The sequence below is a fragment of the Passer domesticus genome, chromosome 5 (assembly GCF_036417665.1).
Source record: "Passer domesticus isolate bPasDom1 chromosome 5, bPasDom1.hap1, whole genome shotgun sequence".
Lineage (NCBI taxonomy): Eukaryota > Metazoa > Chordata > Aves > Passeriformes > Passeridae > Passer > Passer domesticus.
In genome coordinates this window covers 48,740,293-48,757,115 of record NC_087478.1, presented here as the reverse complement: position 1 = coordinate 48,757,115, position 16,823 = coordinate 48,740,293, and the positions used below count along the sequence as shown (strand labels likewise).

The 16,823-nt window shown below is 40.6% G+C and overlaps 1 protein-coding gene and 1 long non-coding RNA gene across 8 annotated transcripts; one reads left to right on the top strand and one right to left on the bottom strand.

The window, feature by feature from the left end:
- The first annotated feature begins 77 nt into the window (after window positions 1-77).
- Window positions 78-16,116, top strand: LOC135300608 (uncharacterized). Of its 3 annotated transcripts, none has more exons than XR_010362416.1 (3): window positions 78-189; window positions 7,283-7,398; window positions 15,188-16,116. It is a non-coding gene; the product is annotated as an uncharacterized LOC135300608 (long non-coding RNA). The 3 variants fall into 3 exon arrangements; XR_010362415.1 differs by having other exon boundaries at window positions 103-258; XR_010362417.1 differs by lacking the exons at window positions 78-189; window positions 7,283-7,398 and adding an exon at window positions 15,027-15,081.
- DMC1 (DNA meiotic recombinase 1) lies at window positions 2,080-14,980 on the bottom strand. Of its 5 annotated transcripts, none has more exons than XM_064420236.1 (15): window positions 14,901-14,980; window positions 14,296-14,398; window positions 12,547-12,634; window positions 11,877-11,921; window positions 9,509-9,655; window positions 9,125-9,207; window positions 8,460-8,512; window positions 7,540-7,581; window positions 6,291-6,363; window positions 5,540-5,631; window positions 4,946-5,019; window positions 4,741-4,855; window positions 3,858-3,918; window positions 3,237-3,353; window positions 2,080-2,779 (listed from the first exon to the last, which is right to left on the bottom strand). In XM_064420236.1, the coding sequence occupies exons 3-15, from the start codon at window positions 12,604-12,606 to the stop codon at window positions 2,710-2,712; spliced, it is 1,032 nt and encodes a 343-aa protein (XP_064276306.1). In that variant the 5' UTR covers window positions 12,607-12,634; window positions 14,296-14,398; window positions 14,901-14,980; the 3' UTR covers window positions 2,080-2,709. The 5 variants fall into 5 exon arrangements, with proteins under 5 accessions (XP_064276306.1, XP_064276307.1, XP_064276310.1 ...); XM_064420237.1 differs by lacking the exon at window positions 14,901-14,980 and adding an exon at window positions 14,688-14,831; XM_064420240.1 differs by lacking the exon at window positions 14,901-14,980 and adding an exon at window positions 13,097-13,243.
- Window positions 16,117-16,823: the final 707 nt, after the last annotated feature.

The window sequence follows — 16,823 nt, the reverse complement described above, 5'->3', positions numbered from 1 at the left end:
GCAAACTGCGGCCCTCCGAAACACCTACGCCTATTCACGGAACTCGACTACGCACTAAGCGCGCTCGGCGAAACACCGCCCCGTGCAGTGTCAGGCGGGCTACGAAAAGTGCGTAACGTTCTTTACTTAGAGTCGGGGCCCTGCGTGAGGAAGGAGGAGGGGAGGCGTAACGCTATTCCCCAAAGTCAGGTGCGCAAGGAGCACTCTCCGTAACCCTTTCTGCGGGGCAGGGAATACCTGTGTCGAGGCGCACGTTACGTAAGTGCAGGGCGTACGCAAGGTGCTTAACTCAGGCTGGCATAGGGCGGGAAGAGCCCGGTGCGCATGGCGTAACATTCTTACGCGGCCCGTGCAGGCCGGGCCGGAGGGTTACGCTAGATTCGCAGACGGTTTGAAGAATACGGTTCGTCGGCTGCTCGCCCACGGGCGCCGCCGAGGTGGCGGCGGCGGCTTGAGGACACGATGATGGGACAATGGCGGAACAATAAAGGGACGCTGGGCGGCGGGGCGGGAGCGGCCCTTTGGACCTCTGTGGCGGCTCCGGCGGGCCGAGGTCGTTCCCTGTCAGATTAGTAGGGGGATCTCGGCGCGGCGCGGGGCAGGAGCAGAGTGACAGCGGCCATGATGTTTGCTGTCGCCTCAGCGCCGGCTGGCCGGGAGAGAATTCCCCATACGAGCCAGAGACTCCTCGCTGAAAGGCAGAATCACCCACGAGGCGATTACGTGGCACAGACCATAAATCCTTCTGTGCTGTCGCAGGTCACTGTGTCCTGGCACAAGGAGCCGTGTGCCATGGGTGGCGGGGTTAGAGCAGCCAAACACAGCCCCGGCCCGCACCGCGTTATCGCTATCAGCAGTCATTTCTGGGCTCTCAGGTTATCGCAAACTGCTTGTACTGGCAGAAGGGAAAGCAAGGCCCCTTTACTTTCAGACCCTTGGATAAAAATAACAGCCTAGAACGACACGCAAATTACCATTTTAGTTTCACATGCTATATATATATATGTGTATGTATGTATCACATGTGTGAGAAAGCAAAAAGCAATCTGAGTGCTTAAAATAAAATGCAAGAATGTTTCTGTAAGAAACCTGGGTCTTTTAAGTGGGTGGCAGGGAGTCAAGTGACACTGCACGCTCTCACCGACACTGGGTACTTGGCCACTGGATAAAAATGCCTGGTGTGGAAAAGCCTGGCACATGCAAAGCTCTGGACATTGCATTAAATTACAATGGCTGACCCATTCTGGCTCTCCCAGATGAACCAGCTTTCCAGCCTACAGCTCTCTAGATTTTCCCACAAAGAAAAATAGTGCTTTACCTCAGGAAAAATATCAACTATCTGTTAAGAAACCACTTAGGGAAGGCAAGCCCTCTAGGTCTGTCACAAGGAAAAGCCTGGCTAAAATGTCAAGTTTCTCTTCCATGAATTTCTGGTCATTGCTGCCTTTTTATTTGATGTTATCTTACATGCATTTGGTAATCTAAACAAAAAAAAATTTATTTTGCTTGCCAGTGAGGACAAGTTGTTTGACCAGATACCAAAATCAGACTCATTGTAATTACCAGAAAACAAAGTAAGACTTCCCCTTTATATCCATATGTATGTGTGTGTGTATTAATTTATTTAAAACAAGCAATTCCATGAGCATTGGGGATATTGTAAAAGGAACTGTTATTTTGGCCCCCACTGCGCTGTTTCCCTCTTTATTCCCAGCTTCTTCTTTTGCCCCCTGTGACCTACATCTCCTGCTAGTTCCTGTGCTGGCTGGCTCCCTCAGCAAGCTGAATGTTAAGTGCCTTTTCCTTGGTGTAAGCACTGGGGCCAGCCTCTCCTACCTAGCCACAGGATTTGTTTTATTCTTTTTAATAGTAACAATATTGAATATTACTTAATAGTAATCTTTAATAGTCTTACTTATATTAGAAGAATGACAAGTCAATTATATGAAGTTTGTTTCTTTAGAGAACTAGTGAAAAGGTTTTAACATAGTGGGTTACACCCAGATAATTTTTCTCATGAAAGATCAATGAGATTTTTGAGAGGAGAGTTTAATTCAAAGCACCCAAACATAGCCAGACTTCTGTTCTAATTCATAGTCTTTATTTTTAACTTTAATAAGAACAGGTTTAAAACATTCTGTCCAAAAAGTAGAAAATGCTAAATAAAAACATGAACATTATCTAGTCAAGATAAAAATGTTTAAAAACATATCCTTAAAACTTGTTCCTCTACAGTACATGAAAATCCGTCAAGTTCTTGAGCTGTTGTTCCTCCCACTGCCTTTTCCATCTATATATGTCAATTTTATAACTGAGTTTATTCCAGTTCTGTTGCATTTCACACTGTTAAATTCTACCGCTTAGACACTCGCTTTGAAATAAATTAAGAAATAGTATATTCACTCCCATGTGAAAGGACAGGTTTGATTTTCACAAAAGATAGGAAAAGGATTCTGAGAACAATTCACAATCGAATGGCTTAAATCTTTGTGTGCTAAAAGTTCAACTGAAAATCAAAAATCCAAAAATGACCAAAATTTTAGTTCAGTAAAACCGAACTGTACAAAGTCCATCCCAGTTTTCTCCCAAAAATATCTTAAGTATCTCCCAAAAAGCTACAAATGCAGCCAGGTGGTTGTTGACCTTTCACAAATCTTCATCTCAACTGCCCAGCTGGTTTTTAGCTGTACATTTACATCATTTTTTAACCTATTCTTTGGCATCCCCAATCCCTCCGGCAGTTATTGCAAATGTGGCTTCGTTTTCAGGCATCTCAGGGCTGGGAGAAAAAGAAATAAGAAACTTGTGGGTTTCTCCATGTAAAATGCAGTTGTGAAACAGTCTCCAAAATGTTGTGGGTGCTAGCAACCTGGAATACCTCAGTGCCTTTATACCTATGTGCAAACTGTAGAACGTGATCAGTATCATCAGGATGAGAAAATGTGAAATTATCCTGTCAGGAAAATTTAGGAATTTAACATCTCCAGAATTTTCCTGCTGAGGGACCACCAGTCCTACCAAAGTATTTGACCGTCTTCATTAAGAGCTGAGCATGTAGTAGGATTTACGATGAAAGATTATGTTATTTAATGTATGCAATGTGCAAGACAACTTTAATGAGTTGTTTAATCTGTTAATTAGTTTGTCCTTTCAGATTTTCTCCCAATGTAGAATCCAGAAAGCTTCAATACCTTGAACTTCATCACCTTCCCTCCTGTGAGGGAAAGGTGATTTACCTGTCATAGATCTTTGCAATGCGCAGCTCCCCTCTCCCTTTCCTCAAACTGATCCTGGTAGTTGAAGCATGAGCAAGGATGTGGCCCCCGATGGGTTTTTTTGGGTCTGCCTGAAAGCTGAATTAGCAAGAAAATTGTGGTGATCACTGTGCAAATTCCAGAGGTTAATACTGTGATTAACTGTCAGACTGAGCCCTATTCAACTCAGTAATGAATAATCAATAGGGAAATACATTAGAAACTCAGCTTTAGCACACTTGTCTCAATATGTTCAATGCTGGCATCATTTTCCTGTCATTACATTCAAGAGGCTGAAGAAATACACACCTTAAATATCACATATAAGCTGCTCCAGAGGAAAATGTGGTGCTTTTTCAATATTTTTTATAGCTCATTTTCTTTGTTTAAGTCACGGTGAAATCACACCACCATACCAGGCAGCAGATAAACGTAAAAAAGCTCATTCCAAAAAACTGAGAGAAACTTCCACAGGGAACAATGACCAATCTGACCTTTCATTTCAGTGCCACTTGCACCTTACAATCTCAGTTCTCACTTCTGTTAAATATGTAATACAAAATATAGGAAATTTTTTTTAAAGAGAGAGATAAAGTATCTTACGTCATAGTTGCTCCTGGGTCAGCAGTCATCTGGTTGGTCACAAACACAGCCACATTATATTCTGCAAGAGAAGACATTGCAAAGAAAGTAGACTTCATGCAATTAGAATTCCAAATTTTCTCTCATCCATGGTAAAAGCAAGGTTTCTGCTGAAGCACTTCAAATTTCAAATGAATGAGAAGAAAATATTCTTTATGACTGATGGCTGCAGTTAATCAGGACATAGCCTTTGCTCTTGCATGGCTTCAGCTGCAATAACCAAAAATGAGCCCTTCTCACAATTCCAGTGAACAAGTCTTTCTCAGTTCCCATCTATTCTCTGTTGGCTCCCTGCCCTCAGCTCCCTCTCCTTCCCTTTCTCTGTTTGCTTTTTTTTTTTTCTTCAGGAAAAAAGCATTTATTCATTCCTCATCAACATTTCTGAGACATTCCAAAGAGAAGGAACTCTATTCATCCTGTCATCATCCCTCAAAGCATTGCAAAGTACTGAGAAAGTGGCAAGAGGCATGGCTTTTTTATTTCTCTATGCCTTCATCCTCTTGTCTCTTTCTTTTGTATTTAGACTCTTGAAATTTGGGGAAGACAATTACTATTACTGAGTATTTGTCCAGTTCCACAACCTATTATCTCATTTAGGGCCTGACAGTATTTCTTGAACAACTCTAAATGTTGGAAAGTTCTTAAGTTTTCTTAGTCTGTCATCTTGAAATAATATATTATCAGTTTGATCTTTTTGGTAACTGACAGTGGTGTAAAGTGAGAAAAGATCCCTGGGCCAGGGCCTGATTGATAATACACTTGGACTACTAAGTGGTTGTGCTACCAACAGCTACTGGTAATGACTCCAGCCCATGTTTTCCAAATCTTGCAATGTTTCCCATACCTTCTGATATTTTTTGGAGCCTTGACAACATCTGAGCTAGTTTCTGTTGTCGTTCGGCCAACTCTCCACGTCCACTGAAATCCACACGGAAAAGTGCCATTATGGAGTCAATGATCTGCATTGTAATCATGCTAGGTGAGTAAATATAGCAAAAGAAAACAGGAACACTTATTCTGAGAACAGTAAGCATACAGAAGTCTTGTACCAATAACTTGAAGATACCAGCTTCCTCATGGAACTTGGCTGCTACATAGTCAAGCAATTCCATCTGATGCTCACCTAGTGGGAAGCAGTTGCCAAGAGAAATTAGGATCAGAAAGAACTCCGAAGGAACAAAAGCCTGAATTTTAAAATTCCACTTTAAATGTATGCACTGGTTATATTTTCATTGCCAGCAGTTTTAAACCCAGTGCCCAGTAACAATCTACTTTGCAGGTTCCAGTTTCCTCTCACCCATCTCACAAAACTTCTTTGTGAAAATCTTCACTCTGCCTGAAGACAACTGTTTGTCATGTTAAGAACTGAAAAGCAATGTATACATTTTAATTTAGTGTTGAACTGAACGACACATATAAAATGTTTTAATAATATTATTTATGTTTATATTGCACTCTTAAAGAAGTTTTATTTAAAAATTTCTTCAGGTTTTAAAGCGGTGTCTTGTGACGGAGAGTGTGTTGAGCTGTTAAGAAACTGAGAAGTGTTAATAAACTGAGAACTATTAAAATGGAAACAGAGAGAGAAAAAACCAGAGAGGAAAAAACCCTAGCTATCATGCCAATTGCCATCATGGTCTCACTGGTATATGCACGTGCATACAGCACGTTGTCAAGCACTGCCTCGTGGTCAACATTGAAGCGATCGGCAATGTCACGCAGGCGGTCTGGTCGGCTGGCATGAGTCACAGTTAAGGATTTCTCCTTGTGCAAACCATGCTCTGAAAATAATAAAACTCCATTCCAAAATAGGACTATGGGGGGGAAAAAAAAAGAAGAATATTTATTTTAGTCCTAGAGAAGACTGACTTTTTGTCTTCAGGCTGTCCCACGTAGCCTAAAGATAGTTTAGGGCTCACGATGGTAATTGTTTTGTGTTTAGGGTTTGAGGCGGGGGGGTTGACATATGGATATCTGTGCTCTAGGAATTTAGCTGTGAGCAAAACCTGTTTATACACAGTCTACTGCAAATGTGAAATGTTAAAAATAGTGTTTAGTACTTAGATAAATTTATCTTGAATAGAAAAGCTGCTATAACCTGTAGGAGGCCTACTAGATCACAAAAACATAAAACCCCCCAAAACAAACAAACAAACAAACAAACAAGACCCAGTTAAAATAAGATCTAATTCCTGACTAATTTTTCCAGGTTGGATTACATCAAATGACAAAAGAAAAACTCACTTCCCTGTGGGCCACTACACACTGTGCTCTCCAGGATTTCTGTGCCAGTCATGTTTTACTTTTACATCTATGAAGCTTCCTTATGACTAACTAAAAGGAACTAACTTTGCAGTTCATCACACGTATAGCTTTTAACAGTCAAAAAGATACAAAGTGTTTTCAGTATCAATGAAGATAATCTTTCCACCTGTGTAGCCATTTGGTCCTGGGAGCTGAGCTGTCACTACAGAGAAGCATAAAAGATTAAAATGAAAAAACAGGAAAAATATTTTCTTACTGCATCTATGATTATTTTTAAATAAAATACAACTGTTTATCCGTATCACAAACAACTGTCAGTTTTAATCAATGTGAAAATCAGGAGTATCTTGTCTTACTGCCATCCTGAGAATAAATTCAAGCTGCTTTTCTCGATTGCCCATCAGATGAGATTTAATTAATGGTGTCAAAACTGTTTTACTCAGTACCATCACTAAATCTGTGTATTTTAGGGATATTATGAATGAGTTCTTACACTCAAAATCACCTCTTATCCTCTGCCCAATTAATTCTATTGACTTAGTAGGCACTTTTTCCAGCTGTAACTCATATGATCAAAAATTCTTTGGATATGAATTTTTCCTGATATGCAAATAGCTGCTGATTGTGGGTGTAGTCTCTCTGGAGTGAATAAGCTAAAATACTCAATCCAGTTGTAATCATTCATGCAAAAGGGTATGACTCTGCTGACCATTACACTGTACTAACCAGAAGAGGCCTTGTTTTTCCAGAACATGCCATATTTCATTTTACAATATAGGGGGTTAATTTAATAGAATTTGCCTACCCAGTGTCTGGTAATTCCAGCAGCATTAAAAGTTATATAAGCTATTGCTTACTTCTCTTTACACATTGAGAGATATCTCTGGGAATCAGAGTCCTGCTGCTTTTGGCACTGCCCAAATATGGTGAGTGCCAAAGTCTGTTTATGCAGTCACTGACAGCCAGTAGTACCCTTTCAGTGCCCTTTCAGAATGTCATATTCAGCAAAACCTCTTGAAACCAGGACAGTCAAAGAGTTGCTGAGAAAAAAATTTTCCTCTGCCCTTTTCTGAGCAATGCCCCATCTACATGTGACCCATATTTGTGCTCTGCTTTTCCAGATGGTGTGTTTCACTGGTCTATCTTCCCTCTTCATATGGCAAAACTTTCATGGATGTGAGCAGTATTAAAAAATAACAATTTATATGAGTTCTCTACTCAAACACAGTTTATGGAGGTAAGAGTCACCAAGGTCTGTTTACTGTATTTGTAGAAATAAAAGATTCTGACTTTTCTCTATGTGTTTAATTCTGATACAGTGGTAAACAATGCCTTCACTAAGAAGAACCATCACTCTATTTTAAGGTGTAATACCTACCACAAAGAGTGTGAGATAGCTGGGTTTTGCCTGTCCGGAACTCTGTTAAAAAAAGAGAAGGGAAAAGAAGAGTCAAGGTTTATTTTTCCAAGTTTGACAGATTCAGGAATTACTGCAGTTAGAAACCCTTACTTACAAAATTCACCTCACCCTCTACCTTTTAAAATCATTTAACCTCAATTTCTAAATCATATTCTGTGCAGGAGAAATGTGTTACATGAAAAGCAAAATCTGAAATGCTTTAATTTGATCGTGCTTGACTGCTGAAGTCATTCTCTTGTGTGTGGAAGTTAAAACCATATGGCACCTGTGGAAAAGTGATAATGAGGGGGCGGGGTGGGGAAGCAATGGTTGATTCCATTAACCTAGCCCAGTTTCATTTCCAGTAAAATAATCAAGGAGAAGCTTACAAGTTTATTAATCTCATTCTACCAAAACACATTAGTCTCCAGTTTATCTCTTCTGAAGGGAAGAGTACTGTGTTTTATGAACTCTTATTGCTGAAGTGTCAAGCACCAACTAATTTGGTGTACTGTAACAGTAGCTTAATTGTAATTTAAAAACTTTACATGAAATGCAGTGTACCTTAAGTGTGCATAACTAAAATACCTTTTGTGGCAATTTTGTTACACTGCATCAGGGAGAACTCTGGCATGTTAGTAATAGTCTTAGCAATGCTATGTTGTGCTGAATCAGCATGCCCAGTAATGATTACTTCAGCTCAAACTTAGTCTGCAAGCAAATGAAGAGGAAAAAGGGGAAAACATAAAGAGAAGTAGATTATTTCTTCTTGCACTCATGCAGATACTCATCTTTGTAACTACAATGTGGTAAATTTGATAGAAGTAATCCAAGTTGAATTAAAATCTAAATTAAGTTGCAATTATTTGTTTGGTTTAACTCATTTGTGGTTTTCTCACCTCCAAAGGCCTCAGTGATTGCCATGCTTTCAATCCCACCACCCAGAAGTTTACTGCAGAAAGGGAGAGGATTATGATATAGTTAAACCCAAAAAATCACAAAAAGAAAGTAAAACAGAGACATTTTTACTACTTTAAGGAAAGTAATTTCTGCCCTATAGCTCCTCACTTGATGCGTGAAGTGCAGGGCACTAAATGATCATTGATTCATAAAGAATTATCTCTGTCTTTACTTCCCTTTTTGTGTGCAAGAGAAAGATCTATACAAATTTTTACTACTGGAAAGAAAGGAGAGAAAATAACATTGAAAATAATATTTGAAAATAACATTCCATAAGAATATTTCAAGGGAAGACTTGAAGACTTGTAATTTTCACCTGAAACCTGCAGATTATTTTGATAGGCAAAAAAATTATACCATCAAGATTTCTGGATGCCAACTATTTATTTACAGTGATTGTACAAAGTCCATTTTCCTCTCAGAAAAGTAGTTTTGGTGCTTATTGATGTAGACTTCTTTAAACCAGCACTAACTCCAAATGCAAGGGGAATCTATGTGTCCTAGCTGAGTATTTATTCCCTTGTATTTCTGTATCTCATGAAAGACAATTAAAATGATTATTGGGAACATTTGGATGAAGGAAAGATATAAGAGATAAGCTTACTCAAATTCCTGGCTGCCAGTGGAAATATGAAATACCATCTTCCGTTTTTCACTGTACTCAAAGGCGGTGAGGAAGCCTGGTTCCTAGGGAAGACCAAAGAGACACAAGAGCTTCATTTTAGTTTCAACCTGAAGTTAAAAGTGCAATATTCCACATAAATATTCTTCTTTTTCCCCTAGCCTCATTCCTGTGGGTTGGGTATAAAAAGCACCACAGCATTAGTCTGGTGGTTGTGGAGTATAAAGTATTATACCTTAGAGTAACAGGCAGAATAATTTTCAAAATTATTTTGATGATGCAGTGTGAAATCTGCTAAGAGAAATGCTGCACAGCATTTGGAGAGGCCAGCATTAAGTTCAACTCTCAGGAAAGTGACTGGCTTACAACAAGCTTGTTTGCAGCTTCTTTGATCTTGTCCACTTTGGCCTCTGAGAGCCCCTTCACGTTGCACAGTGCCCTTCTTGTGGTCATCTGGATTCCTTTGATTGTGCAAATCCCAACTGCCTTCAGCTTTTTAATATCTGCTACGTTCTGCAAAGAAATTTCCCTTCTGTGAGAACTCAGGACAGTTAACAACTAGAAGGTGAAGTAAACCTTTGCAAAATATTTTGAGTTTACATTTATATGCCTATGTTTTCACCAGGAAAGAAACAGATTTACAGAAAACTCCTCACTGTGTAGTTTGTGACACCAACAAAACAAAATTTTGAGTAACACTGGTGTGAGGGATTATGGTGCAGAGAGCAGCTCCTGATGGTTTTGAGAGAAAGATGTCTGGGTATTTACCTCTCGCCTTTCAGTGCCAGTTTTTCTAGGTCAAAGCTGATAGTAAAGAAGCAGTACAGAATTACTTCAGATAGTGTGGACCTAGGACACCCTGTAACACTCAGTCTGTCCTTGGTCCCTTAGCACAGATAATCTGTAAACCAGATAATCTGGTGGTGGGTAGTTGGGAGCTGATTCACATGGATCACTGCAAACTGAGTCTAACTGCTGTGCTGTTTCTGCATGTCCAGTTTAAAACACATGTATCCTGCAGATCTGACTGACACTTTGGCTGGAGTGAGCTGCTCGTTTTTCACAAATTGGGAACAGTACAACTTCAGACAGCATCCTACAGGCATATTTTACCTTCCCTCATTTTACCTCACCTCATTTTATGATTCTGACATCACTGGAAATGTAAAAGCAAGAACAGATTACTCACAAGAAAACATACTATATGAAAGGTGTGGGATAATGCCTCAATTTGCCATTTCTGGCCAAGACTTTTCTTTGAAAAAAACCATGAACTGGACATATAATCTATTTATCTAGAGTGTGTGGGTACATAGAGCATAAAAAGGGAGGTGGGGAGTTGTGTGAGAAATTAGTCATGTTTATTTCAAAGCTTATTTCTCATCCTGTGATACGTGACACTCAGCAGAGGCTGAGGGGCAACAGCACCTTCAACCCTACCAAATACTTTGGATCACCAAATCACAGTCTCAGTTGATCTAATCTGATTCTCTTCCTGGGCACACACCAGTAAATATTTTTCTCTCTACTCCTTGAAAAAAAATTCTAAACCCACAAACATTATTTCTCCAGGTAAATGAATTTAACATATATAGGTCATCCTATGTTTGCACAAAGCTTTTAGCTGGCACAGCTGAGAACAAAAACTTCCTCTGAGGTATGGGAATAATCACTTGGAAGAAAGAAAAAAAATAATGGAAAGGAGCAGAAAACCTTTACAACCCCAGAAGAACAGCCTAAGTCATTATTCTTAGTTTTCAAACTCTTTCATACATTTGTATCATTCTGTGAATGCCATGCCTTGTTTCACACTGACAGGGTAGTACAGCTCCCATCCAGCTCAGGTCACCCTCTTTGATCAGCTTGCTAAATTTTTTAAGCAATAATTTATTTATTTTTCCTATGTTGCCCCATAGTTTGAGCTCCCAACCATGTGATCCTTCTTCAGAACTATCTTTAAAACTGCCAATGAGCTGCCAATTAAAAAAAAAATTGCCAACAATTGCACTGCTGACGTGGTCAGCACAGTAACTACAGTGCTGACTAATGATGAGTCACTGTGGTATGTCCTTCCCATTTTTATGTGTCTGCAGTCACTTTTATCAAATCTCACATTACTTCAGGCAAACCTAACTTTTTTATTCTGCTTTTATAACTCTGATTATAATTGGAGTCCAATCCATGAGCCAGTCTCCTAGATAAACATATAATAATTGTAATTAAAATAAATAGGTGATGTTTATGTGATGATGGTGGCAATGATAGAAATTCACATTTGATGAAGAAAACTAACATTTATTTCTCTAGCTACTAATATTTTCCTCACTCCTACTCTACCCCCTGCACCAGCATGCTGAAAATAGTATGGTAACAATTGTCACAGTGTAATTTCACAGGCACCAAAAATGCAGGAGTAATTACAAAGATTGGCAGGAACAGGAAATAATCTATCACACAGTTTTCAAATAAATTAGCAAGCAGTTGGTTTTTCAAGAGAGCTAGGTGCTAAATACTTTGAGTATCTTGACACTTTATTTAGGAATCTGATGTGAATGAGATTTTCTAAAAATCTGTCTTATCACCAAAGGCAAAATTTGTCTCCATTGACTGAGTTAGAACTTACTGCAAGGAGGAATTTCAGTTATTTGCATCAATGTGTATACCATTTTGGAAGCAACCTCACTGAAGCTTTTGAGGGACAATTCTGTGTGATCAAGTGATTGCTAATACTTACAATTCCATGCTTCTGCAGTAGGTCAATATCCTGAAAAAAGGATTCCTAAACAAAATAGCAGAAAAAAATAGATGTTGCTGTTTCTTTTTATTACATCTATCTAACTACATGACGGTTTCAGATTTGTAAACATTGATTTTTCACAAATAATACATAACTTGTTGGACAACTGAAATAAGCAAAGCCATAGTGAGCCAGAAAGGCCTACGTGTTTCCTATCATCTTCTCCATAAAGTGTATCTTCACAGGCAATTAATCCTCTGCTGTGCTAATAAAACTTGTGTTAGCACCATCATAATCTGCAGCTTTTCTGCCATAATTTCTCACTCTTTTTGTGCTGATGATCATTCTTCAGAAGCAGAAAATTAACTGACAGCAGAAAATTAACTTGCATTTAATACAGAAGTGTAAAATATGATGAAATAATGATAATCCCATTAAAAACTGTGCACAGCTTTTGAAAGGTTAATGAAGATTACTTGGAGAGCCAGGCTGTACAGGGACATGGGGAATGAGATTTTCTTGGTAGCAGACTGGAAAAAAAATTTAAATGCATTGAACTCCCTGATGGTTTTTGGGGACCTCCTGGGTGTCTTAACACTTTCAAAATACCTTCAAATGTTTCCTGCACATAGTTTTTAACATAGTTTTTAATCAATAACAAATTTACCTCATCATCCTGGTATCCTGGTTCTTCTTGGACTACTTGATCCTCCATGGCCTTCATCATGAAAGAGCAGGCAATAAAGTATTGATCACTAGTGGGAAATGTAAACAAAGACAGTCATGGGAGGCAATAAATGATTAAATGTCTGTAAAAGGACTTTTAAGATGTCCTTGAACTACAGAAACATGTCAGTATGACATCACACATGGATTTGAATTTGGATTCTGCTTCCAACTCTTCATTATCTGACCTACCAGGCCAAAAGGATAAAAATCTATGGCTTTACACTCAGATGAACCAGTTTGGCTAGGAAGGGCTTCAAAGGTATTAGGAAAAGAGATCTCATTGCTTTGTGAGAATCTTGGGTCAGAGATGAGTTTTGGAGGTGGGAACATTTAAAATGAATTATCACTAGTGGAATTTATTCTGGTAAGAATGCTAAAGGCAGTCTGTGTGTGTTTATAACAGAAGTCAGCATAGTTGCAGACAGAATGGGAAATGGAAAGGCAATGCAACAGCTGAGCCTCTCATCTTCATGTGACAGAAAACTCACAAAACAGTGCTGAGAAGGCTACAACTCCTTATCCTGATGTATCTTGAGAGCAGATTATTAAAGCTGTATTTGTTTTGAAGTTCTTGCTGAGGTTCAAAATGACCAATAAATGCTGAAGACGTGCAGGTGATGGCTGTAAGGAGTATGCTTGCATGGAGAGAACAAAAGAAGGGTAATAAAAACCTGGAACTTTTATTATGCAAACCCATATACAGAGAGCTCATTTCATGTTTATTTTCATGGTTAACTTGCCATGTCTGTACTCCAGCACAGCTTCACTGCCCTCTCTATGTAGCTTCCTTTAAGCATGGCCTAGAACTGGAATAGGCACTTAGTGACACTGTGGTTAAATGAACAAAGTGTGACCTCCACAAATTTTATGAAGGCAAGAATAGTGAATACAAAATAGTTCCTTAGAAATATGATCTTATAACCAAACTACTCTTATCATTTTTGTGGCTTTGTAAATGGGTTAAGTTGCTTCTGTTTAAATTGTGAGCTTACACTTGGTGTTCTAGCTCTGGATGATCAAAAGTTTTGTAGACCACCACATCAAAATGTGTGCATATATTTACTTGCTCATTTGTTAACAAAATCCACAAACTATAAGATGGGTTATGTCTAACAGAGTTTTTGATAGTTTAGGTTAAATATCTGCAAAAGGCCTTTTTTTCAGCTTGTAAATGGATACTAATTTGCTTGCAAGAATCTTGTGTATATAGAGGCTGGGTAAAAAAGGAACAGGATATCAGAATTTCAGAATTATCTTATTCTGTTAGCATTTAATGGAAACATTCTTATAAAATCGGTTGTTTCTGATAGTATCATGGTATATTTAATTTCTATTTCAAAACTCTGACAATTATGGAGTGACAAATCATGCCTTCACATAATTACAGCAAAACACTTATTAAAAAATACTTTGGGAGATTTGAAAAATCCCCTAGCTTCAAATACTGAAGGAAGAAAAACAAGTAATACAAGAGACATTAAAACTATATTACAATCTCCTTCTTCATTAAAAACATCCTCACAAAATGCACATAATCCTGGACTTCAATCACAGTTGAGCAGGTTATGGGATTCTTCTCCTACTCCCCATCCTCAGGCAATTGGCATCTCACAGCAGAAAAACGAGGCAGACCCAGACCTGTGCCTTCCTGCAGGCTATTAGGGAAAATGGAGAAATTGTACCTCACCCTATGAAAAGCTTTAGGTACGAAAAAAATCCTCCTGCTTAGTGAAGTGTTGTCCTGCTGCTGGTGTGCGCTGGCACACCTGAAGGACTCCAGTCACCACTGCCTGCAGTGAAGCAGATAAAAGGGTGAAAGTCTGAGACAACAGAGCAGATTCATAAAAAACCACCAGCACTCTTGTGCCACCCCAAGGGCCCACGGGCGGGTGAGCAAGACGGGGACACGGCGGTGTCCCTGCCGCCTGCGGGTGTGGCAGGGACCCACTCCCCGCAATTCCCGCTGGGATTGGGCTGGCAGGACACGGCAGCAGAGCGCGGCTCCTGCATCGGGGGCCATCCGCCCTGCCATCCTGTTGCCTCAGAGGAAAATAACTGAATTGATCGTCATCAACGCACAGATTTATTCGGCTTTTCTTTGCCAGCTGCCTCCTCATGAGACGCACATTTCTGTTCCCAAAGGGCGAGGGACCGCTGAATCCCCCTCCCCCCGTAAATCCCCATCAAAATCAGAACAGTAATTAAATCCCCAGCTCGTGCCCGGGCAGCTCCGGGGGAGAAGTGGGTGCAGTACCCGGGGCGAAGAGCTCCGAGCTCGCCACGGCCGCCCACCTCGCCGCTGCTGAGGGCACGGCCCGGCCGCCTTCCCGCCGGCGGCGCGGGGCGGGGCCGGGGGCGCCATGAGGGCGGGCCGGGCCCTGCCCTCAGCAGCCCCGCCAGGCGCCTCAGTGCTTGTGTTCAGTCCGCCCTTCGCCCGTGGTTCGTCAGCTGCTGTGATCGCCGTCTGCCCGGAGTACCGCACTGCCCTCACTCTACCGCTGGGAAAGGCAGCGTTAGCTAACAGCGCGTTGGTTTGGAAGGCGTTTAGATCAACGCAGCTTTGCCTTTTGTTTTTCCAGGGTGCTGCTCACGCGTCTTCCTCAACGAGGCGCACACGGCGTGTTTGGATTGGGTGGCCAAAACCTGTCAGGGAGCTGCAGAAGTGACTTGCCTGGAGTCACAGGACAAGAAAATGAGGCTGAGTCATACACATGACTTCATCTGCCATTTTAAAAGGATGGGAAAGGTGCTTTTTAGGATATGAACACTTCTGTGAGACATCTGCAGGCTTCTTGGAGGCAGTATTTGGAAAGCAGTCGCTCATTTTAGCTCGCCTCTGGTGGCACAGTTGGTGCGGGACTGCATGTCAAGGAGACATCACATCTCCTGCGAGCAGGAGGAGCTCCTGGCTGCCCCTTGTGTGGGCTGGGAATGGCAGAAGGGATCGGAGCAGCCTCTCAGCCTGCTCCGAGGGGCTTGCAAAAATTTCCCCACCCTCTGCCCGTGGGAGGTTAAGGGCACCTTTCCCAAGCCATTTCTTAGCCAAGTCAGGAAACCAAGCAACAAAACCTTGTGCCATCATCAGCACACCATGGGAGTGCTCACAGTGTCTCCATTTGAAACATCGAGCAATTTTTATAATACCAAAATCCAATCCTGGGAGCACAAGGCTTTGTCGATACAGAGGGAGCGGCTGGCACAGCTTTTGAAAACCGCATTATTCTGCAAGAGCTATTCCAGAAGTGCACTTAGGCAGACAGCGCCTTAAAGGTGAATTCCTTCACAAAGTATGCTTTTATTCCAGAACAGAATGCAGAGTGTGGCCCTTCTGGTGCTGCTGAGCAGCTCTGCAGCAGAAAATACCTCACTCTGTAAACTACCTTTCCTTCATTATCCTTTTAGTTGTGAAATGGTTCTCAGAAAGATCAATGAATGCACAGAATCTTCAGACCATTTCCCACTCCAAAGAGCTACTTTGGCCAATAAATTTCATTCTACAACTTCAAAACATTGTGTGATCATTAATTGCTCATTCGGCTTCCAGCTGGTGTTGTACAACAACCCTGCAGAGCCCATCCCGTTAGACATTGGCCCAAGTGAGTAGAGGCATCCCTCAGTCTTCTCCTTCCATTTCACAGGTTTTGCTGCTGACCAATGCATCTCCATCCCTGAGAGACGTACTGGAATGAGACACACCACTGTGATTTCCTCTCACTCGAGATCTTGTACCTGCTTGGACAAGAACCAAGTCAAACCATTACCATAAAATATTAAATATCCAGCTGATATTTTTTTTTTTTATCCTCAGCAACTTCAATCATGGTTGCAATAGGGAAATCATGAGAGGTTTTGTTGTTGTTGAGGTTTTGTTTTCTGTCTCTGGTCAAAGCTAAGATGAGCTGCAAAAGTTCTGTGCATACAATGGCTCTCAGGGTAGGAGAGGCAAAATATCAGATCAGCCAAGCTCTGAAATTTAGACTGAAGTAACAGGAGAGCTCTGTTATTGAAATGAAATCACTGGAAGGAATAGAGATGGTACTGGGGGACTGAGTTCTGTCTCCATCGCAGTGTTGAGATTCCTAGGCTAAGCCTTGACAAAAGTATTCAATACCACAGTATTGGGAGTGATCCTGTGTTTAAAAGGCACATGAAAAGGTAGATTTTGCTACCTCTAATTTACTTTGAGTTAATCACTCAGGATATGTTATAGGATTA

Coding starts and splice junctions, on each gene's coding strand:
- DMC1 (XM_064420236.1), bottom strand. CDS start 12,606: ATGATGAAGGCCATGGAGGATCAAGTAGTCCAAGAAGAACCAGGATAC. Junction 6,364..7,539: donor GCTATCTCACACTCTTTGTG/GTAGGTATTACA, acceptor GCTTCTCTGTAG/TGACAGCTCAGCTCCCAGGA. Junction 5,020..5,539: donor GTATGCACGTGCATATACCA/GTGAGACCATGA, acceptor GCTTCCCACTAG/GTGAGCATCAGATGGAATTG.